The following is a 23,562-nucleotide window of genomic DNA, read 5'->3' on the forward strand; positions in this document are numbered from 1 at the left end:
GATATGTTGGTTGCGGAGAGATGAAAATATGGACGCTGGATTGGTTTGTTAGGCCAAGAAGGGGGGGGGGGAGGCACACAGAGATTTGCATCGAGCCATTCTGCAGACCGATGACTTGAACGCAGTACAACATACCGCGCTGTGCTACAAGCAGAGGTTCGACCTGACTTAAGGGGCAAAATGTTCATTTATAACTGCATTCGTGGAAATGATGGTGCTCCGAAAGTGTGTTTAAAGTTTAAAAAAAGTTGTCAATTTCCGTTCAGATGTTAAATATGTAGCTAATTCAAAGCTTCAAAAATGTTTACTTACACCGCTATGTGCCGGAACCTTCGAATGTAAACTAACAACCTAACGACGCAAACACCGAAGTTATGAAATAAGGCAGGCTTATTTGAATTACTTAAATACGGTTTGCCAAATTTCAAATAGGCTTATTTAGATTTAAAATGGTTATTTGGACATACGCCATTGCTGACGAATCAGTCTGTTGGTTACTAGGGTCGGGAACAGAGCTCAGTTCCTGAAACGTGGTAACGGTTTTGTTTGTTCTGACGAATGTCTTTCTGACGAATTCCTTCCACTGAATTCTCTATGTGGTGTATGCATTTAACTTTTGACATTGGCGGGTTATGGCTTGTTTTTTTTGTGTTTGCTTGTTTATATTTCCCCCCCCCCCCATTATTGAGGTTTATCTATGACATACAGTGTAACCAGCAATGGCGTAAGTAAAAAAAAACCTTATTTAGATGATTCACAGTGTAAGAATTGAAAATAGCTACATTTGTGTTCACTGTTAGAAATTACAGTAAATTTACGGGACTTTTCCAATGAAGAAGTTACCTGATATGAATTGAGAGTTCTTAGTAGAAATCCATCCGTATTCTGAATTCCGAGTTACGTGTTTCGTTTTGAACAAGGTGAACTCTGGCGTGAGAGAAGGAAGAGTGTTCTGGTATGCCGGGTTGGAGGTGAAGGTGAGTGGCTCCCCGGTGCGGGCGGGCAGCAGGAGAGCAGGGCGCCGCTCACTTGGACAGCGGCAGGAGCTCGTGGGCGTCGCGCCAGCCGCCGGGCGTGGCGGCCGCCGCGCCGTTCAGCGTGGCGACCCGGCGGTGCGCCACCGAGCCGCTGGACCGCAGCATCTCCGACACCACTGCAACAGCGCGTTCCAGCTCGTCCAGCTCGTCCAGGTCCATCCATGGCGCGAACCAAACTTCACACAGACAAGGGGAAACTTTTAATGAATTGTTACACCATGGGCAGTATTTTGATGCAATTATTTGTCGAAAATCTGGGGCAAAGCCGGGGTTGAGTATTTTCCAAGTGTTTTTCGGTTTTTTATCGGAGCCGTTTCATTACGTGGTTTAAATTTTTGGCCTTCTAATCAAATGATTTAATAGTCGACGTAGCTGTTCCGTAGCTGCTACGTGTGATTCGCGTAAGGAAATATAGTTGAAAAAACAACTTGCGTATATTAGTCTCACTCGGCATGATTTTAAAGAATTAGTGGTTAAAGTTCTGAGTTTCGTGAGAATACATTAATTTTCCTCGTCACCGAGGTTAGATGTAACGCATCACTGGCGAGTACTTTAAGACTCGTTCAAATTTTTGAAACCAATTCACTTATGACCAGTTGCACCATTTTGCTCTTCGATCGGCGATCCAATTATCTTAACCCAAGAATGATATTTGGCCCAATCCTCTAAACTTTGCGCCAACACATAGGGCCTACTGGGACCAGTCCATTGTCGCCCCCTTGAACATTTTCAAACTGCGACAACAGGTAGCAGCAATATCATATAAATGTTAGGTGCATTTCTGTTATTGGGCTGGAACGATATGAAACGCTGCTATTGATAGTACCTATTGTTTGTAATACTAAAATATAGATATTGTAACTTTTTACAACACATGGCTATGGTTATGTTTGCATATATAATTTTTTTTTAGAAATAATGCTTTGCATTTATTTTAAATTGGCTCACAATTTTATATTTTAGTTTATGTATAATTCATGCATAATTTTTTTAACTCTGGAAAAAATAATTGAATATTCATTAATTTGACTGCATTTATTCTTTAGCTGGAATTACTATCGGTGCCATAACCCGCGTACATAATGCGTGAAGTGTAAGGACATGAATAATTCGCGAAAAAAATCTTATTACTCATTATACTTCAATTAGGTACGCATGCACTAGCGATTTTTTTCCTTGTAATAGTCGGTCGTCTGTAAGAGAAGCCATTTCCGGGTCATTCAGGACGCATTTGCTTTCGCAATGGATGGGTATGATTGGTGTACTGACGTAATACATGTACTTAAAAGAACACAGCCAACCACTAAACGCAGACAATGTTACAGCTGGTCTGGAAATATTTTCGCGAAAAATACATTGCCCAATTGATGTCCATTACCGATCCCTTTGAGGGACGATAAAACGTCAATAGCATGGACCAGAGGATGTGAAAAGCATAATATAAACTTTCCGTGAAGCACTCTCGACACAATATTTTATCTTGAAATACCTCTGAAACATCGACTGCATACCAGGATTCAGTGAGGGAGGTCCAGGAAGATATTCAGCGAATGAAGAGAACCCGACCGTAAAGGCAAACTGAAAAAAGGAATTCCCTAAATGTTCTTGTTGTAGTTGCCAGTCGAGTGACGAGGTAAGTATCCGCCCGGTTCCAAAACCTTGTACAGTATACCAGATACCTTCGCCTCTACTTGTGCCCTTTTCAAGAAAACGTATTGAGCATGTGTTTAAAGTACATTTAAATTATAATAAATGTGTGTGCTGTGTTATATTCAGGAAATAACTTCATCCTGTGGTTGTAATCCATATGCTCACACTGGTAATGACACTTGCAATCAATCTGAAAGTGACAGAGACAAAATTAAAACTGTAACTAATCTCTGTGCAATTAACTTATCTATGTAATAAACATATAAAACATTCTAACATCAGTAAAGAAGTGTCGATTAAACTGTGAAAACAACAAACCGATACAGCTATAGAAACAAACTTACAGTTTGCGATGGAGGCTGCTTGGTTGTTATTTTATTCCTTTATGCCGTTACATATTCTTGCCCATTTGCTCTCTTTTTTTCTCATTTCCACCGCAATCCCTTACCCACATTTCCGCTCAAATGACATGATAATTAAACAGTATAGACCTGTCCTGCTGTCCAACAGTGTAGGTAAACAAAACTGAAGACATAACCTCTGATGAGGTTATAACAGTATGGCACTTGCACCCTTTCTGCTGCCAGGAGATACAGCAAGCACGACCTGGTGTTTGCTAAAACTAACTAAACACTCAGGGCACTTTTAGTTTTATTTCATGTTATTGACCTTGGAACGTACATCTTTTTTTTTTTTTCTGAAAATATAAATTTTGACAAAACAAGCACGTAAAGCCTTTTTTATTTCCAGTGTTCAATTTATATTATTCTTATAAAATTATTTTGGCAGCACCTGAAGAAATAATTATTGTCTTCTGTTTCAAGCAGGCGTATAGATGGACTAATTTATACCTATATATTTCTTACTTTAAAACTAACTCGATCTCACCAACACGTATAAAAAAGTTACAAAGGTGACGTCAGTATTCGGATCTCATGTGCTGTCCAGACAACATGGACTTGATACGGAATATTCACTTGAATCTAAAATTTGTAGGGGCTTAGAAAATAAAAACTGGTAGAGATCATGAATCTTATTTACTCTTCGCATTGAACGAATAAGTTACTAAACGTAAATAATTACCAAGTCATGCTTGTATTAAATTAGATTAATGTTACTTGTGTTTTATATGGTTCAAGGTTTTTGGTTTAAAATCGAAACCAACGAATTAACACATTGGAGAAACTTTCAGCATAGTTTTCTGTAAACTGGACAAATTAAATGCTATGATAATACCCTTTTTAATATTATTTTGTTTAGAAAAATGTATCCAAATATTCAATGGTTTTACTTGAAAGTAGTTATCTTCCATTTAACTGAAAATCATGTGAAAAGTAAGGTGTTTATTTCATTAAAAAAACATTTTATAATCACTATAGTTAAAAATCATCATCAAAGAATATTAGTTTTTACTTGTGAAAAATAATTTTTATCACAATATCCATACCAGCATTCGAGTAACTGTATAGATAAGTCCATGGTGTTTTCCTTTCTTGAGAACACTAAAGACAGAAAAGCGTGATAGAAGTCTAGAAGTGTACAAATTATCTCGAGTGATTTTAATATAAGTTTGCGTATATGGGTGTCTACAGTTCACTTAAGTTACGAAAAAGTCACGATGATTTCCGAAATAAACATTGATGGTGCTGGGACCTGTTGCTGACTTAAAATTTGACTTAAATTTAAAGCCGTACGTTAATTATAAATAATTTCAAACCGTCCACTCCAATCTTGTCAAAATTATATTTGAAAATATTTAATTTTATAATACAACAATCGGAACTTTCTTGGAAATAGTAGATATATGTAGTATTAAAGTTGCTTATTCTTAATAATGTGTGTATATATTCAATCACCCTGTGATGTAAGAAATACATAATATTTTATTAAAATGTCCTGAACATAATCTAAAATTGGTTCACCGACTGCAATGTCCGCCGAAACCTCGGTGAACTCTTCGCTGTTGACGCAGCTAAAACCCACCTGCCAGGAAACCTCGGACAATGGCCCTGAAAGCCCGCGATTCTAATCGCCCAGACAACCTATAACACTGATAGTTGTGTGTAGTATACTGTGGACTATCTCTGAGACTGTGCCGAGCAGCTGTCAGAACGGCGTGTGACGAGAAAATGAGAACCCCCTTCCTTTGTCACTGCTGCGTGATGAATTCATGATGTTCGGTTTTGAAAATATGGGCCGCGCGCAAAGCCGGAGTTTTGAGGACTTTTTTTTTTTTAAAATTCTCAGACGCCAAAGTAAAGCAACGGAAGGATGGGCGGGTGTGACGATGAACTTGGCAGGTTATTAAAACTTTGCTTCGTGAATCCCTCCCCTGTAGACCCCTCCGGCGATTTTGAGTTCGCGAGCCTTCCCGCGCCGCACCACCTGATCACTTGATCAATTAATATCGTATCAGCCCACGGCGCGCCGTATAAGTATTCCAGGCTTTTGCGTCGTCCGAAACAAGCCGAAAGGCACACCCGAGGAACTTCTTCGGGACGGATTAAAATAGGATCTCACGTCGGTTGTGATGGCCCGAAAAACTCCGGAGCCCATGTTTGAGTAATCACTGCGCGTGGGTTTCCAACTACGTCTTCGGCGTGGTTAGTGGAAATACTAATTATAGTTATTATTTTTTTCCTTCAGATAATCCCATCTGCAACGCAGCATTAGTTTTCTGAGACCTTGTAAGATGTTCAACAGTTTTTGCTTATTAGTGTTTACCGCTTTCTCTTTCATAAACATTCTGTACATTTTCCCAATAATCTACCCATGAAAGTGTAAATCTTGGACAACTACCGGAATTAAAGCAAGTGCGTGGCGTTTTTCAGAATCTACCATCCTCCAAGATTATCTCCTCATTCGAGACGCATTTCATACGCAAATTAGGGCCTATTGGATGGTTAGTTTTTGGTAGGTGTATGATGTACATTCAAACTAAACATTTTTCTGTCGTAAATATTCATCAATATTAAGTTTCTCTGCAGCTAATTGTTACACTGCCTGCTACACTTCATCGCACGGAGTGTTAATAACGTTTCTTATGTGCATTACTAATTAGTCCCTTAGTTAGAGTCTCAATTTTCTCATATTATCCATATTTTCTTCGGGGTGGTTTATATTTTCAAAAGCTGTTGGTGATTTTCTCCTCATTTCAACACTTCACGTAATTCGTTAACTTTATTTATTTTTAAACTTTTTTCAGGTCCTTTCCCCATTCGTTCTCCCAGTTGTTCATTGACGTTATGCAAAATGTATGATACTTTCCTGGGATTTAAGTTAAGCATTAATTGTTTTGTTCTATATGTGTTTCTGTTCAAAATAACAGTTCGTGAAATGTATTTTTTTTCTTAGATTTCGTGCTGTTTTAACAGTTTTTTTATAAAGTTACAACTCTGAATAATATTGGCATTAGTAGCACTATTTGTGATAGTTCTATTCTACTAAACTAAGGGTGTATTTTCTATTGGGTAGCTACTGCTAGAACTCTCTAAGAAACTCTATGCATATAAGGTAGTTATTTCACTACTTAAATATACAAAACTAACTAAGGAGTACCAACAGCTAACCAAAATTACTGAACATCTTCACTGTACTAAGTATTATAATTTTGTTTACATCAATTCTCGTAGGCTCTAATGCATATATTTGAGTGTGAAAACCAATGTTCATATGAAATATATTTATTTCTCAAGCAGTTCAGAACAAGCTTTTTTTTTTTTTTTTTTTTTTTTTTTACTGTAAAACCTTGTGGCCATTGGCCAAACATGTGCTGAATCTGTACTGACATTTGAGAAATTTATTGTTTATTAAGTCATGTACTTCTATTTTTAACAGATATATATGCAAATGTAATTCTTTTTCCTGGTTCGTCCTCACGGTTGTAATAAACTACTTCGCATCATAGCCATTACATGTACATATTAATACCTGAACAAACGGTGTTTAAAATTTGCCCATATAGTGTTCTTTAGGTGAACATGCTGAAACCCTTCTAAAACCTTAAAACTTAAGTTTTCAACGTGCTGAATATATAAATAGCGTTAAATTGAGGAGAAAATTGTTACATTTCTTGAATGCTTGGTTTTTATTTCAAATGGTGGTTCAATTATAATTAGCGCTGGAAATTAATTTGTAAATGGGGACAGTAGTAAAACATTCTTCATAACGGATGTGTAGTAGACAAAAATAAGCCAATTAACGTCACAAACTTAGAAAATCTTTAATCATATTGGCAGTGAGCTACCACGGGGCTGACTTTACATTGAGACTCAAACTTAATACTTTTTTGTTTGTTCCGGAAGTTGCCACCGTCTCATTCGTTGGCCGAAGGAAAAATAAATTGTGATATTTTGTTCCTTTGGAGCACCATGCAATTTTAGTTCTGCAGACTTACCTACTCGGGAACGGGGCGCAGGCGGTATTTGGAAAAGCGGCTGGATAGCTTTCTGTACAGGCTGTGTCGAGAGGTCCCACAGGACGCTCCTACGAACACACCAGAAACCAGTTGTAGTGCGTCTGACTACTTACTATGCCAACGTTTTTAGTTTTACACCGGGATATTCTTACATCATTCTTGATAACAGTTCTGGTAAATGATTCGAAGTAATTTCATGGGTATTATGCAATTGCTGTTTTACACTGGTTGTGATAGGAAAACATCAAGTGTTACGTCAAAGATCAATACATACACATGGAGAACAAGTCACTGTCTGCTGATGTCAAATTTTATTGCCAATACGGTATCTGTATTAACTGTCTAGGCATGTCACATTTGACATAAGCTATTATTGGCTTGTTCTCCATTTTTATATAGTTATCTTTTTCCATTCTGAAGATTTTTCCATGAAAATCAGTAAACCCAGCAATGGCGTTTGCCCACGAAAATATAAAACTTAAAAAATCATTCAAAGAACTTAAAAGCGATTTTTGTTCTTTAAACTGTACCCGTAACTGTCAATACGAAATTTTTGATCATGCAGCTTTCTGTTGTTTAGGCGTGGGGGTCAAGGAATATAATTCCAGGGAAGTCGCGGATGCAGTTATCGGCTCCAATTAAAAGACGCGATTGTATATAGTGCAATAGTGGTAAACATTTCGGATTCTTAAAAGTTGCCCACTTTGTTTTAAAGTTTTTAGAAGAAGAATTTATTTGCGTTTTGGCACTTTAAGAATTGGTGTAATTATTTCGTAAGTCAGTGAATTTAAAAATTATGTATCTTCGGAAGACCTGGAGGCATGGAAATTATAACTACGAAACAAATGCAAATTTTAATTTTTCAACAAAAAAAAATAGGATTATGTAAGTGAAAAAAAGAAGCGCGCTGTACTAAGCAAAATGATACAATGTTAATCTTTTGTATAGCTTTTGTATGGTAGGGCCTACTGCAGACACGATATACAAATGGATTTATTAGAAGGAAAACACTGTAAAAATGATCACTGCTGCAGTAAAAAGGTAATTTTACTTGGAAACTAAAAAGAAAAAAAAAACCACGAGCTATCTAGATACACTAAACAGTCTTTTTCCCGTTAAATTATTTAATTCCCGAGGTTTTACTACACTAAGCTGGCTTACGTGTTGTTGGGTTGTTTGAAGTGCCGACTTTAACGCCAGTTAGTTGTGGATCCTATTACTGGTGTTTTCCATTAAGGTATTGGATGAAGTATAGCATTTAAGCAGCTTCTGACAGGGAGTTTACGAGCGAAGTAAATTCATGGCAAGAGCGGTGGTGGTTGTGTGATCATCAGTCGCCTCTCATCAGAATGATCCAGGATCGAGTCCAACTGGGGTACAACGATTGATGGATTTGTGCGAATTGTGGTGAAATTCGACTGAATTTGTGAGCCGCTGGTTTTTCTCGGTGTACTGCCGTTTCCCTCCTCCCTTTCTCATCATGTTGTTCATTCAGTGTTCCAGTTTCATCTTGTCACACCTTGTCTCTGATGACCGCATGGCTGGCGGCATGGGGTCTTAAGGGGCCCGCCTCGTCAGGGGTGTGTGTGTGTTAGTGAGGCGGGATGATAAGCGCGACGCTCGATGGTATTTCTAGCGCGGTATCGCCTCTAAGCACAAGGCTCTGAACTGGCGCGCAGCCTTCTCGTCGTCAATGGATAACTGTGAAATTTGAGCGGTGACCGTATTTTTATATTACGGGGAAATGAAGATAAATGTGTAATGTAAGTCCCTTAAGTGCTTTCAAGAATCTGTACCACTTGTTTTACACCTAAAAATTACTCTGAAAACATGCGTTTCAGCCATTTTAACTCTTCTAGAAATACAGTTTAAAAACATGATCCAAAATTAAAAGTACTTTTCGGGCCTCAGCGAACTCTTAAATGCTTTTCGTAAACATACCCCACTCGGATATCTTGAGTATTTTTGAAATCGCGTTGTTTTTCCTGAAGCTCTGCACACCGTGTGTGTGACAAAGTAGGCGGGCCCCTTAACAGCGCGCGTGCTTCCACGACACACTGGCTTGATCGCCGTCCAGAACTTCCTTTCTCACAGCCACTTCCTCGCCCTGTCCATCTCTCAGCTTAGTTCGTCAGAACCATCAAACAATGAGAATGAAATGTAAGTGAAGTGATCACACTGCCTGCAACCGTCTCTGCAGATTGCGCACGAACACGTGAGAACTAGTTGGTCGTTCAAACGAGTTTGATTTTTTGAATTTAGGTGTGATGTCCACGTGTTTGTTGCAGGTTAATGAATATGTCTTAACAATGGCTGTAGAAAAATAATTAGTTTTGTATTTGTAAACAAGTGAGTGTATGCAAGGAACAAAATGGAAATACTCATAAAACGTTATTAGTTGATTTAAAAGATCTTGAAAGAGCATTTGATACTCTACTTTATCTACTCTTGCAGCCAACAATCCGTTAACATATTCGGTTTTTTCATTACTCAGTAATAAATACGTTAATATCGGACTTACAAGGAAATACGCAACAGCTATGGGTTCCATCATCGCTGGTGGATACAAGTAAACTGATAGCAGATCACGTTGGCATGAAACCACTATGTTCTGACGAACAAATCTGAATTATTCTGACGAATTCATTTTATTCAGAACACGCATCCACTGTAACCATGGCTAAGGGCAATACGGCTCGCGAATCACACGTTTCTTCGCCTCTACGCACCAGGCACAGAACAAGTCTGCAGTCTTTGCGTCGGTAACCCGCCTCCACGGGACTTAACAAGTGGAGACCCTGTGATTTCAAGGTGAGATTTTAAAAATGAGGATCCCTGCATGTATCACAAAGTGTGTAAAGAATTTTTTATTGTTAAAAACGTACGTGAGAAACCTCTATTTAGCCATTTTCCTGTCCAAAAAGTACACGTTCGCAACTAAATCAGGATATTTAATTTGTACTGGCAAAGTGTTATGACTCTTAACAGGCCCCGCATAACCTAAGCATACATACGGTGCGCGAAGTTTCAGAAGAACTCACGCGATTTTAAAACTGCTCATGATTTATTAATGGCGTATGTTCACGAAAAGTGTTTAAGAATATGTTGAGATAAGAATCGTAGTGATGTTTCCGTATTTTTTGGTTTTTAATCTTTTCTTTGAAATGAAAATGGAAAAAAAAAATAATAATTTTTAGGTATGGGACTTCCAGTAGAGATTCTTGAAAGCATTAAAGGGATATTAAATACACCTTTATCTTCATTTCTACGCCACGCGACGTTATGGTTACCACCTCAGATCTCATGGTTGCCCTATACTCGACGAGAAGACTGCCCTCTTGTTCACAGACTTGCGCTTAGGGGCGACACCGCACTAGCAACACAAGCGAGCATCGCACTTAATATTCCGCATCACTAACACAAATACATCTCTCGCGAGGTGAATCCCTTTGATTGCATTTCGTAATCCGGTAGTGTGTTTTTAAATGGCACGTTACTCCGTTACTCTGTTACTCCGCGCGCATTTTGTTGCTTGGCGTACGGATTGTGCTCAGATGCGCACAAACACCAATGCGGACCGCAAGGTCCAAGCTCCTGACCCCTCTCTGCCCTGACCAACTCTTCTTCCGGCTCATCCTTCTTGTCCAGTATGGAACCTGCCTGCTTACTGCTTGTGATAATTTAACACCGCATGACTGAGCCCAGGGTTTTTCTGTATGTCTTTGCAGGTTTTACCTGGGCCGAACTTAACTAGTTATAGTCTAGAGTTTAAGATAAGGGAGTTAGTCATGACATAAATCGCTGCCATGGCTGACCAATCCCCGAACAAAGCACACGATGCATGCTACCATTTCTGCATGGCTGAAACCCAGCATAAGTATGCGTAAAGGCTTCAGCCCCTCCCAAACAAATACACTTAAGTTTTAAGGGGAAAAAAACATTGACTGTTAGGGCGAGGGCTTCGTCTGAAGCGAAGCGGCACGTGTTTTTGTAGTGTTGTTGATGAGTTTTTGGGGTTGGGGAGGGAGTTGTGGAGGGAGAGAGGCACCTTCTGACCTCGTGCCGCCGTCTCGTGTTTGTTTGCTCTAGCCGTGACTCAACGCAGCACACGACCCCCCCCCCCCCCTCCACCATCACTCTGTATCCGGTGTGAGTTCTCTCGCCGGCCACGTTCTTTAGAACGTCCGCAATTTCCGTCGTCGTTCGAGCGACGCCCGCACCGGCAGGAGCGGAGCGGCTCCCGGAAGGTCTCGCTCGCGTCGCGTGAAGGAAGAAGGGCACGGGCCCTCCCCGGGGAGGTGGACCACGAGGTCGACCCGCAAGTTTTCTCCGAGCTCCACTTCGCCATTTTTGACCGGAGAACGCACGCCATCTCGCGCGCGCTTTTAAGCAATAACTTTCGAGACCGACCTGCGGCTTTGGGGTCTTAAAGCTCGGTCTCACCGCACGTAATGTTGATTTTTTCCGTCATATTATCGTCATTATTATTATTATTATTTCAGGTCTGTGTCTGAAATTTTAACACATTCGTGTTGTTCCGTCAATAATACCATCTCAAATGGCCTCGCTCGAATGCGTTGTTTAGTTTTCGACACTTTGACGCCGAAATCTAAACCTGTGCAGTGGAATTCCCACGTGCCACGTTGGACCTTGTTCTTCGAATAAAGCGGCGCAACTTGGCGTGACCAGGTGTAGTGCGAGGTGGATGATCCACGGGCGGTGGCGCGCTGTTATCTGGGCAGCGGGCACATTGTCTGATAAAGAGCCAACAGACGCGTGTTGGCGTCCTCAACCCCGCACTCTGCCCGGCGTCGATCAACTGTCCACGGCCCATTAGGACGAGGGGAGCGGGTGGTCAAACAAGAGGTTTACTCGTGTTACAACCATCGCAGCTAATACCATTTTTCTCTCCGCTTTTATCATTGGAATTACTGTTTTATTGTTGGTATGGGATGAATTACAGAGACGTTATGTGTCCTGCGTACCAGTGTATTTTATTACTACGTTTTTATCAACTCGCTTTCTAGTCTGTTTGTTTGTTTGTCTGTTCGCTACAAATTTCGCAATCTATTTTAAATTTAACTTTCCGATAAGCTAGAGATAGCTCAGAACATAGCTCAGAACTGGATGACAGACTTAAATTAATGTATAATATATATTATTTATATATAATAGCTATGAATAATTTATACATAATTAACATCTCACAACGAATTGATTGCATTTATTCGATTTGGGTCATCCAACTTAGTTTATTACTATGAGCTATAATGATTTGATTTGCCTTGACATGCGCAAAGATTTTATTATTGCAGATGGTAAACCTGATTAAGATCCTATCCAATTAAATCTTGATGAAGTGCAGATTTTCATTGAACGTCTCTGTCATAATCTTTTCAATATGTTTAAAATCGATTGCTTAATTTCACATTCATAATACTAAGAAGCACAAAATAATTATTTAAATTAAAAAAATATATAATACGATTTTAAAAAGGACAAAAAGGTATTAAAAAATTTAATATGCCACGTTTTAAAAACGTGGCATATTAATTTGTTTATTTAAATATTATTTTAAGGGCTCCGCTTAGTCAGGGCTGTATTCGCGTTAGTGAGGAGGGATGAAAAGTGCGACGCTCGCTGGTGCTTCTAGCGCGGTATCGCCTCTAAGCGTGAGGCTCTGGACTGACGCGCAGTCTTCTCGTTGTACATAGGACAACTATCTGATTTGTTTGGTAACCATAACATTATATATAGCCCAGTAAATGAAGACCAAAAATCGCCTGTTGTCGCAACTAATTTCGGGAAAGCTGAATTTTTGTCAGATGTTAGACCTTTATAAGACACGTATTTCCTCAAAAGTCCCCGCCTCTCCCCCTTGTGCTTATCCCCCCCCCCTCCCCTCTCGGAAGTTCTAAAATGTTGACCTTTACAGAATCTCTTGTGAATACGTAAATAATTGTGTAAAGTAGTAAATAAATAGCGTACTTTGTTCTCAAAAATCTGGTTTTTAATTTTGTTTCTGACAATATTTTCTTTAATGTTGATAGTTAAGGCGTTATAAAATCACAAACATAAAAAAAACTGTGTAATTAAGGTCAAAATGCGCAGTTCTCGTTCTGGATGTAGATAGAGACAAATATATATTTAGAGAGATGGATAGATGATTTGTATAAGTGTAACTACTTCAAACATATTACAAAACAAAACTAAATGAGGCATTGCAACGCATGCTGAGCATTAGCTAGAGAATGGAATCTTTTCAATATTAGTAATCCTTATTTTTCAGCGTTTTTCTATAGTGCTTTATAGAGTCTATATTACATACAGACCACCAATTTATATATATATATAATATATATACACACAGGTAAATAACTATACACTGGCAGAACGTCTGTCTGGAACTGAAATTGATATAAATTGTTTTGCACACTTGACATTCAAATTAAGAAGACAATTACTAACTACATCTGATTTCAAAAAAGTTTCCCTTCACCCTGTGTTCAGCCCGGGCAACGCCGGGTACTGCAGCTAGTCTTTACATATGACAAAATTTCACAAATCTTTATCCAGATATTGTCATAGTAACATTTACTAGCTGCCTGTAATAGTCAAGATTCGAAATGTATAATATGAGAAATGTAATTTTAAGTTTTATGTCAGCCTTTAAAAATGTTCATGTCAAATTTTAAATTTTGACTACATGATGTTAAGTAAAATGTTTACGTTAAATATATATTTTTTAAGAATTGTATTATTTCCAGGCGTCTCTTTTAAAAACCTGGCCTTAAGTCGCCGGTAATTCGCGGGTTGAAAGACCTTTCAGCGTGGACTCCGCAGTTCTATGTATACTCAGGACAAATGGCACCTGCTTATTGGCTGCTAACTTGTGAAACGTCTCAGCTTTGTAGCCCGTGATTCAATATTTATTTGGTTGAGGGACCCTCATTGGTTCAATGCTCTGCATAAACCGTGAGCCAATGGCAGAAATAAAATTAGCCTATCGCGAAACTATCAACAAATTTTCCCGGACTCTATTTATCACAATTTGTTTTGTTATAGATTTTCTTAAATTTTTGTTTTGATTTTGCGATGCCAGTGAACTGGCCTTAAAATTTGAAGATAAAGCATTAAAATTAGCATTATTTCGGTATGCGTATTTTTCTATATCTTAAACACCAAAATGATGATTAAATCGTTTGTCATTTCATGTGTTACGAACTAAGTTCTGTGTAGCTCATTGGGTGGCTCTTTTTACATTTTCCAGTTTAATTTCTTTTTTTTTTAAATTAAAGTAATGATGGCTGGTAGGTCCTTTATCGCAGCTCAGATGTTTTGGTATTAGCTCTGGAGTGATGCCTCAGATCCTTATCAGACGTGTCTGTCTGCCTACACCTCGCCATTCAAGGAAGTGACGTTTGAAACGACACGCAGTGCGGCAACAAAACCGTTCCGTGACACATTTCAAAGGCAGGAACAATACAACCCAGGAACATAACTGGGAGCGATATTTTGTGGGTCTTTTCTGCGTTTCGATCCCAAGGGGGTTATTTGGACAGATGTTTCCTCGTTTTCGTTCGTCGTCCTTTCGGGAAAGCGCGTCGCTCGCGCTCTGCGAGGCGCAGGTACTCCTTCCTGTCTGTTCGTTCGCGACGTCGAAAGTGGTTCGCGATGCGCTTACGTCCCGTGTTTTGTGTAACCCCCGCTCTACCCCTTCAAGGTTTCCTTGTGTGCTGTGAAGATGTGCCGTGGCCCGGCGCGATCCTGTCGAGTGCGATGGCGACGCAAATAAATAGATCCTCTCGTTCGGCGAGCTGGGGGGAGACGCCGCACCTTGAAGGAACCGCGTTGTGTCGCCATCCTTTGTACGGGTGGTTTGGAGCAAACCCTCTTGGGAAAATGCTAGCGCAACTCGTATTTGGAAAGAAAAAAAAATTAAGAAGGGGGGGGGGGGAGATTTCTCCAGAAAATGCTTTTGCCAAACTGACTTTTTTTTTTACAGACTTATTGTATGCTGCTAGGATGTAACGAGATCTTGGCCACTTTCACTTACCATTGTCACAACCAATGGATTTGTTCTTGCTTGTAATTGTAAGATGGACTGACTCATATGAATCAGTGCATCGTAGGGGTGTTAAAATGAAAATAGTGCATATTTTTAGGCTTTCGCTAAAGTTGGGAGACGAATTTTTTTTTTAACCCAGCACAAAAATTGTTTAAAAGGTAATTTTTTTTTTAATGAGCTTACTTTTTTTTTTTTTTTTCAATTTATTTGAAGTGTTTACTACTGGGCAAAGAATGGCACGCACATTAAGTATAGTAATGTGCAAGCATTCAAATTATATACTATTTTTTCATGACAATTCAATACTATTATTGGCCGAGCATAATTTTGATGTTTTTTTATGATCTTTTCACCTTTTCCCCCACGCTCAAAAAATAAACAGTTAACTTTTATTTTTAATTTTTATGAATGAAAGATTTAACCGAGTGATGAATTAATTGATTTCACTTAAAGTAAAAAATATAATTTCCAAATTTTTTTTCCTGGAACAATATAAAATTTTATTTGAATTGCAGAGAGTTTTTTTAAAAATATTGAATTACCATGTTTGTGTGGATTACATTTAAAATATATGATTTGTCCTAATATGCGGCATTGAACATTACTGTGCCCTTTCTTTGTGTATGAATATATTGTAGTTGCACTTTGTTGTGTAATTCTGGCGTATATTACGGGATATAAAACAATAATGTGTTTTTTTTTAAGAATTACATAAGGTATATTTTTTTGCGGTTTAGCTACGCTAATGTGCTCCTAAAACAGCTGGGCAGAGCACATCTTTGTCGGTTGGTAGTTACATAATGTAATTGTGTGTGATCCCTGTAAAATCTCGCAGCGATGATCACCTGCATCATTAAAGCAACTCTGCCCTCCCCCCCCCCCCCTTGCTAGTGTTCTTATGGAATTTATTCGCGGGGATGATCACGCCCACGAAGCAATCAATCAATCTCTGTCCTCGTCGGTTGCTGTCGCTGGACGTGTTAGAGTTTTGTGGTGGGTAAGTTTGGGGGGGGGGGGGGGGGGTTAAGTGAATTCCGCCCCGTGATTCGCTTGCTCGCGCGTTATTGCGCTAATTCTTCCCCCGACGACACCCCTCTACACCTGCCACGCCTGTCTCTTCGCACGTGGGCGCGAAGTTCGATTACATGGTGGTATCCACTTGCTGTGACAAACATTTAGTTGGCCCAGTGCTACCAGCGCAGGCGAGTGTGCGACATGCAACCCAGTAGCGTGGGGGGCACACTGCGAAACTAATGTATTTTACTATCCGGCGACAAACTGGTGGTTTTTTTTTACAATATTTTTTTTTTAACTTTCAACGACGCTTGTTACAATACATGCAAGTATTGAAGCTGTCTTATATTGGTTTCTGGTGTATTTGGTTGGCCTAACCGAATTTTGTTTGCGGGGAAATAAATTAATTTCGTACTCCTAGCAAAGCCTCGAAACCATTATAGTTGGGTGGGAAGAAATATACCTCCTACTGTGCACTATTGGTTTATAATCAAAACTATTTGTTTTGCCATATTCGCACAAGTAAGGCGTTGATGCGAACAAACGCCTCTCTCAGTGTGTGATGTGTACGAGAACAACATAAGGTCTAATTATTTGCCGTTGGGACTGTCAAATTCTTTTCAATGTAAACAAACCCACTTCGGTTTATAACTAGTGTTATAACATACATTTTTAAAACATAATTTAAATAAACAACATTCTTTAAAAGAGTTATGCAGTGGGGGGAGATTGATTTAAAACATTATTTTGGACATAACGTCATTGCTAGTTTGCACTCTCTGTGCTGTCTTTACATTTAACATTTGGCATTGGCTTTTTATTTGTCACATATTCGGTTTTTTTTTGTATCATTCTTTGTCAATTGTTTTCTCAATGACATACAGTGCAAACTAGCAATGGCGTATGTAAAAAATAATGTTATTAATTAAATTAGCGATCGGATATCGAGCGTATTCAAGAGCACCTAGTGAAAAATCAATACATTGCGTCGGAACTTGGGACATGGCTTTTTTTTCGTTTGGTTTCTGTCGGAAAATCAGTCTAAATCCTCTCATCTCTGATGCGTAGTTTGCGCGCGAGGCCTGTAGCCATGCCACATAGTCCATGGTTACGCTTGGCCTCCTCCCAGCTGCTGTGGTTCCTGTTCAAACTCCCGCCCCCGATATCGCCCTCCCACGGCCTCTGCAAGCCTTGGCTCAGTCTGCGTCCATTCGCCGCAACGCACGGGAAGTCGGCGAAACGCTTATTGTTTACTTTGGTTCAATGTTTCGTGGAATGGTAGTTTGAAGATCCCAGTGTGTGCACGTGCAAATTTTCCATCTATTTGTGGAGAAATCCTTAACGCAAATATAATTTCCTCACCTGTTTAGTTGCATAAAGTTTAAATCATCTGGCTAGTTAATAATTATTATACTTAACCAATATTTGTGATTAACTTATGTAATGAAACTTAGAAAATAACATTTTACTATCATACTCGTTTGACTTTTGCCTGTATGGCAGTGAAAACATACTACGTTCGCCGTTTGTTCTTTTATTTTTTTTAGTCTATTGTCTGCTGCCATTGCCGTGTCAAAGACGTTTGGCACCACTATTGTTAAAAAAACTGTTGGAAAAATCAATTACTTATGCCAGCAGGGTTAAAATAACCTTGAGTTTTGACTGATAAAAATCAAGTAGCTGAAGGCCGCAGAAAGAAAATTTCGTACCCGTGAAAACCAGCGAATAATAAGAACGAATAATATCAGACGTAGTATACCAGCAAACAAGCCTGTTCTTAATCTATCAATATTAGTCTATCAAAAAACTTAAAGTATCTTTAAAATTTTGCTATCTACAGTTATGTTTGCGCATATTTTGTATCCGTTTACTTAGGTAATATCTTTACGCATTTTTTTTTTAATTTTCGGTGTTAAATATAGCCCTATGCTCTTATAGCCAAAATATACAAAAATCAGTATATAATAAAAAATTAAATCAATTGAAACAGCAAACTATCGTATTAAAGACTATTTTCACACATTTGTACAAAATGAGAATACTCTCGTATTTGTTATTATGAATACGAACTCAAAAAGATTAAATAAACCTGACATTTGTTAACCTACAGTTTTCTTGTACACTAATTCAGGACATCGTTTGTTAAGTGTATTTAAAAAAATATATTATTGTAGCTATTTTCTGTGTATGGTTCCTTCTAGGATAAAAGGAAATTACTCGATATACTGTTGAAAAAAGGATAGTGTCAACTGCTATATTAAATGGCAATGCGGAAACAATTGCTCATCTAAATTCCAGACAGGAACCGATATTACAATGATAAAATAATGATGGGGTTTCATATCTGTGTCCTGGGCATGCGGAAATAAAACTGTCGGGCAAAACATGCGAATTAATGAAATTGTAATCCGTATGAATGCCATGGCTGTCTTGTTAAGTTTGTCAACTTTATTTTTGTATATTGCGCTTCAATTGTTCGCAGTCAGTTACATAAACTGTGTTCAATTGCTAGCAGCATGTTGCTGATGAATAATTAACACATCCGAACTAGAAAATTTAACGGGGTTTCGTTGATGAAGTGCCGTTTGATGTACCAATCTCGTGAGCTTTTCTTTCATTTAAAACATCAGTGTTAGTAGTCAGTTAATTTAACTGGCTGAAATTGAAGCAATAACATAGAAAGAGTAGTCAAAAACACGTGTATATGTAAACATTTTAAAAGTGACCGAATTTTAATTTCAGTATGTACCTTTTTCCTACAGAACTGTAGATAAAATTATGTACAAAATTATGTATGCTTAAATACATTTAATAAGTATATTTTTTCTCGTTTGGACATGTATGCTATGAAACTAGTACTAATAATTAAAATCGTTTACTCCCCTTGTAAAGCATGGTGCCGGATCCGTAATGGTTTGGGGCTACAAGACATTTTAGGTGGTAGGGAGAATTTTATTTATAGACGGCATGGTATTTAACATCATTTTAGAAGGAAATGTGAGTCCAAGTGATTACATTGTGGGATTACCAGCACTGTACAGCGCCATAAATACGGAGTGTTATACCTAAACAACCCCTCCCAAAATTGGTATGTTTATATTCCATAGAGCATTTATAGGTCATTTAAATTACGAATGTTCGCAAAGAAAATGCCAATTAAAAAAATGCAGGTGGTGGTACGAGAATGGTGTTTACCAACGACTTGTGGAGTCCTCATGAAGAAGATGCCAGGAATTAATTAAATGTAAAGGATACACTACCAGATATGAGAATGCTTGCTTAATAAACATTGGGTTTGGTGTTTCAATGCATGCTCAGAAGTAACGTAAAATATCAACATTTATTGTTTTTCAGTTAATTGTGCAAAATAAAATTGCAAACCTATTAATTTTGATAACCATTTATTTGTTACGTGTGGAATAGAAAACAGATTCGAACGAAAACATCATTAATGTATTTACGTATCTACAATTTTGGACATTTTTTTTTACAGTCGTAAGGGAGCTCAATTTTGGATGATATTGTAAGGTAGTCTGGGCGTGCGAGTGTGTGTGCTCGCATCGTCAGCTCTGAGTTCGTCGCTCCTCTGGCAGCCGCCGCGCTCGTCAGCGGTTCCCTCGTGTGGAGTCGCGCTGGCCCGAGTGGAGGAGTCGAGGTCACGTGGACTGGTGCACAAGCAGCGGATGAGAGCATATATATGCACAGAGGCGAGCTTAAGATATACTTTAATGGTAGTGTCAGGTATAACGAGTACATAACGGGTTGCGTACCCGAACAGTAAGGATGTACTGCACTAGGGTCGCGTACCCGGGAGGTCTTGGGTTCGAAGCTAAAGACAGTAGGACCGAATCTGTCAAGTGCAGATTCGTGTTTAAGGAACCGAACAGCCAGGGGGGTAGTATCTGAGTACATCTAATGACTTCCCAGACTGAGGTTATTCTTAACCAATAAGTGCGCAACTCGACGAGAGATCCAGAATCCCGACGAATACGATCTTGAACTTCCCCCTAACTAATACCCCCTCCTTCCCCATCCCCATCCTTCCGGAGTTTACTCTGGTAGTATCAGTACCTTGGTCCATTACTTAAGGGGCCAAGAATGATTATATAACCCTTACACAGCTATTTTTGCACAAGCAAGGTGCATACTGTACAAAGATCTAGACACTGGGATGATAGGCTAAATGCCCTTGTTTCGCATTCTGCCCTGTCTGGGAACCAATAGGGAAAAGAAACCTTTCAAGGTTTTTTTCCCTCGCGCTCAGGGCTTAGTGGTATCGTAATTAGTCTTCGTAGCGGAAGACAGCTGTAAACCATTGTGGATTCATCTGTACTCGATATTCTTAGCGTCGCGATTTTTGCACTCGGGTAGAATCCTGGTCCATGTGATGATTTCTGCTTTCCATGGTTCCTCACAGTCACGTTTTTTTTTAACGAAGTTATTATTTCTCTGAATTCTCTGTCTGTTCATGTATCATATCTGCGTGTTTTATTTTCAGTGTATTTTTTTTTCTCCCTTTATAATTAAATTTCACCGTGGCTGTAGGGAATTTTAACTTTTTTTAGGACAAAAATCAAAAATATTATTTAATTTTGTGCTTTTAAGATTGTGTACAAACACAAAAATTGGCAATGAATTCTTTGTAAATGAACATAACGATACGTATTCAACCAGTGTTATATATATAATATATATAATTTATTTAAAATGTATATATAGGTTATTTACCTATATATATAATTTGTTTTATGGTCTTGTGTACCAAATTAATCTAAACTACTCGTTATTATTTGTTGGTATCATTTCATTATTTTTTTTTTTTTTTTGCTCTCGTGCCAATTAAATATTTAAGTTTCTGGCGTCGATAATTTACCCGCTGTCGTAATACAATGATATAGTAAAGATTTTGGTTAGTAGGAGAAAATCGAAAGTACCTATTTAAAAGGCTATACATTCACGGGAACAGCATCTTTGTACGAATTATGCGATAGCAATTTTTAATCGGATACTTTGACTATTCACATTTTAAAAAAAAAAACACTTTGTTAACTTAGCAATTAATTCTTTAATTATCCATCCTTTAAAATAATGTTAAGTTACCAAAGTATTTTTTTACAGTATGAATAGTAAAACTTACCTGATTAAAGATTTTTACCGCCTAAGTCTTCCAAATATTTTTATCCTAAACGTTTAGCATATTTGATTTATTTTGAATTGTTTACAATAGTAGAGTTATTCATGATTGAGTAAAAAAAATAGTTGCAGTATTTAATAATTTGGTGCTGGGTTTGGATTTAAAAACTTTTGAAAAAATGCGTATAACTCAAACTATTTATTCAGAACCATAAATTACTGTACTCGGCTTGATAAGTTGTGGAACACTGAGTGTGTGACTAGCTAGTGCTGTAAAATAATAAAGTTAAGGTTACACACAGGAATACTTGGAGAACAGTATCTGTAAGATTATTGTGAACGCCTTGGGAACCGACTTGGGGCTCATATTTCATTACGAGTCACGCCAGGATATAGGCTTTGTTTGCAAACATTTCCGTGAAATTACGTTAATTTTAGGCAGTAAATTACTTTTTTTTTCGCAAAATAACGACATGTTGAAGGCGTTTCGTTTTTCTACACTGACATCCCAGAGGTTAAAGATAATTTCTGTAAAATATGTACATACATAAATATTTTTATTGTTTTTGTCTCCTAAGTAATTTTGTAAATAAAAAGCTTGTTTTTTTATTTCGTTTAAGGCTACCGTACTTAATATAAACAAAGGGAAAAAAATTGACTTGAATTACCTTATCACCATACAGTGCATAGGCCCCTACTTACAATTATTTCGTGTTTGGGTAGCGGTGTTTATATGCTTGAAAAAAGTATCAGTTGTGACACGGTTAGGTTTTCGAAAATCAGTCATCTGTTGCATATGGTTTGTGCCATGTTTGTATGTCTAAAGCCCATTACCGGGCTACAACGTGAATGATTCGTCTCTTTCCCTGCCTCCCGAAGCTGCAAGAAATACAGAAATATTCGGATTTAAAAAAAAAATTAATTTTTCCGGGCATTCGATTGTTCGTGTAAATTCACTAAACGATTCAGAACACATTTACATTAGTTTCAGGAAATTATTTTTACCTCGGGACCTAGCCACAGTGGATTTAAATTTCACGTTGTCGATGCAAACATTTTCCACAGCACAATTCTTTTTTGTGACCAAGAGGGAGACGGAGCTGTTCCGAGGGCACATCAACTCTTTTGTACTCGAGAGCGCACAGGCTCGTGTACTCGAGGGCACACCGAACCTCGGGCCGGCAGGCCAGTCCGGGCCTCGCTAGTTGTTTTTATAATTAAAAAATATACTTTATTCGAGTTTGTAGTTTTATCTTTTATTTTTAATGATGTTTGGCAATGGAAAAAGTATTTCAAATTGTATGAAGCGAAATAAGGACTAATGTCGAGCTCCACTGCATCGGTTTCAAATGCTCATTCGCCTTTCAAAACGTAACGAAAATTTCACGTGTAGCTGAAAAGTTTAAAACGTAATTTCGTATGACAATGTGATGAGCCTCAACTTCTCTGGCTAGCAAATGAATATCATGTTACAGGTAATATTTAGCCTTTCTTTTACCTGCGGATCGTATTGAATATATAACATCATGGTGCTTTTGGGAGTATTTTATACCATTCTCATAAACATTACGTTTTTCATGAGAATCCTGAAACAGCATGTACATTTTATGTTAATTCTTCATTCAGTGGTTGCACTTGATCTCATACTCTTGAGTTAGATTCATTCTTTTTTTTCGTCTGAACGCTGACAAGACTCCTGTCCAAAAGATCTGTACGCATATGAAACGTTAGACGGTTGAATATTTTTCGTGAACTCTTGATGAAATCTTCGCGTTCACTGTCTCGCCAGCAGTTTCGTCCGTTTGCGAAGCAGTCGTCGTAGAAGTAGTGTGTGTTGTTCCTCCGTGTTGCCGTTCCCGCAGCCGCGCGAGCTCCACGCCACGAGGAATGTGCGCTGGTGTTCTAATTGCGCCGCGCGGCCTGCTGGGAACCATTCGGAAGGATGGTCGGGAGGGGGGGATGTAGTTACGACCGGTCCAGAGAATTTCCTGCGATCCTTGCATTCCGTGCCATCAGCTTATTGCGTTTCCCCCCTCCCTCCCTTCTTCCCTTCCGTCACTAACTAACTTCGCTGCACCGTTGGCCTCGTTCAAAATTTTTACTATCTTTTTTTTTCAATTGTGAAGCTGTCGCTCTGATAGACCCCCCCCCCCCCCCCCTTTTTTTTTATCCACTCCAGGCTTCGTTGCTTAACAAACACCCTTGCTTGGTAGTTAAACCGCATCTAAAAGCGTCAAAAGATT

The 23,562-nt window shown here is 38.6% G+C and overlaps 2 protein-coding genes across 2 annotated transcripts in view; one reads left to right on the forward strand and one right to left on the reverse strand.

The window, feature by feature from the left end:
- Positions 1–23,562, forward strand: part of LOC134536067 (protein furry) — a 737,387-nt gene that overhangs the window by 329,133 nt on the left and 384,692 nt on the right. The gene's annotated exons all lie outside the window — the stretch shown is intronic.
- The window catches only part of LOC134528595 (nociceptin receptor-like), a 67,593-nt gene that overhangs the window by 8,395 nt on the left and 35,636 nt on the right, over positions 1–23,562 (reverse strand). Inside the window, exon 4 of the mRNA XM_063362346.1 lies at positions 1,030–1,213. Within this exon, the coding sequence (XP_063218416.1) occupies positions 1,030–1,213 (184 nt within the window). The remainder of the gene's footprint in view (positions 1–1,029; positions 1,214–23,562) is intronic.

Source organism: Bacillus rossius, chromosome 1 (assembly GCF_032445375.1).
Source record: "Bacillus rossius redtenbacheri isolate Brsri chromosome 1, Brsri_v3, whole genome shotgun sequence".
Lineage (NCBI taxonomy): Eukaryota > Metazoa > Arthropoda > Insecta > Phasmatodea > Bacillidae > Bacillus > Bacillus rossius.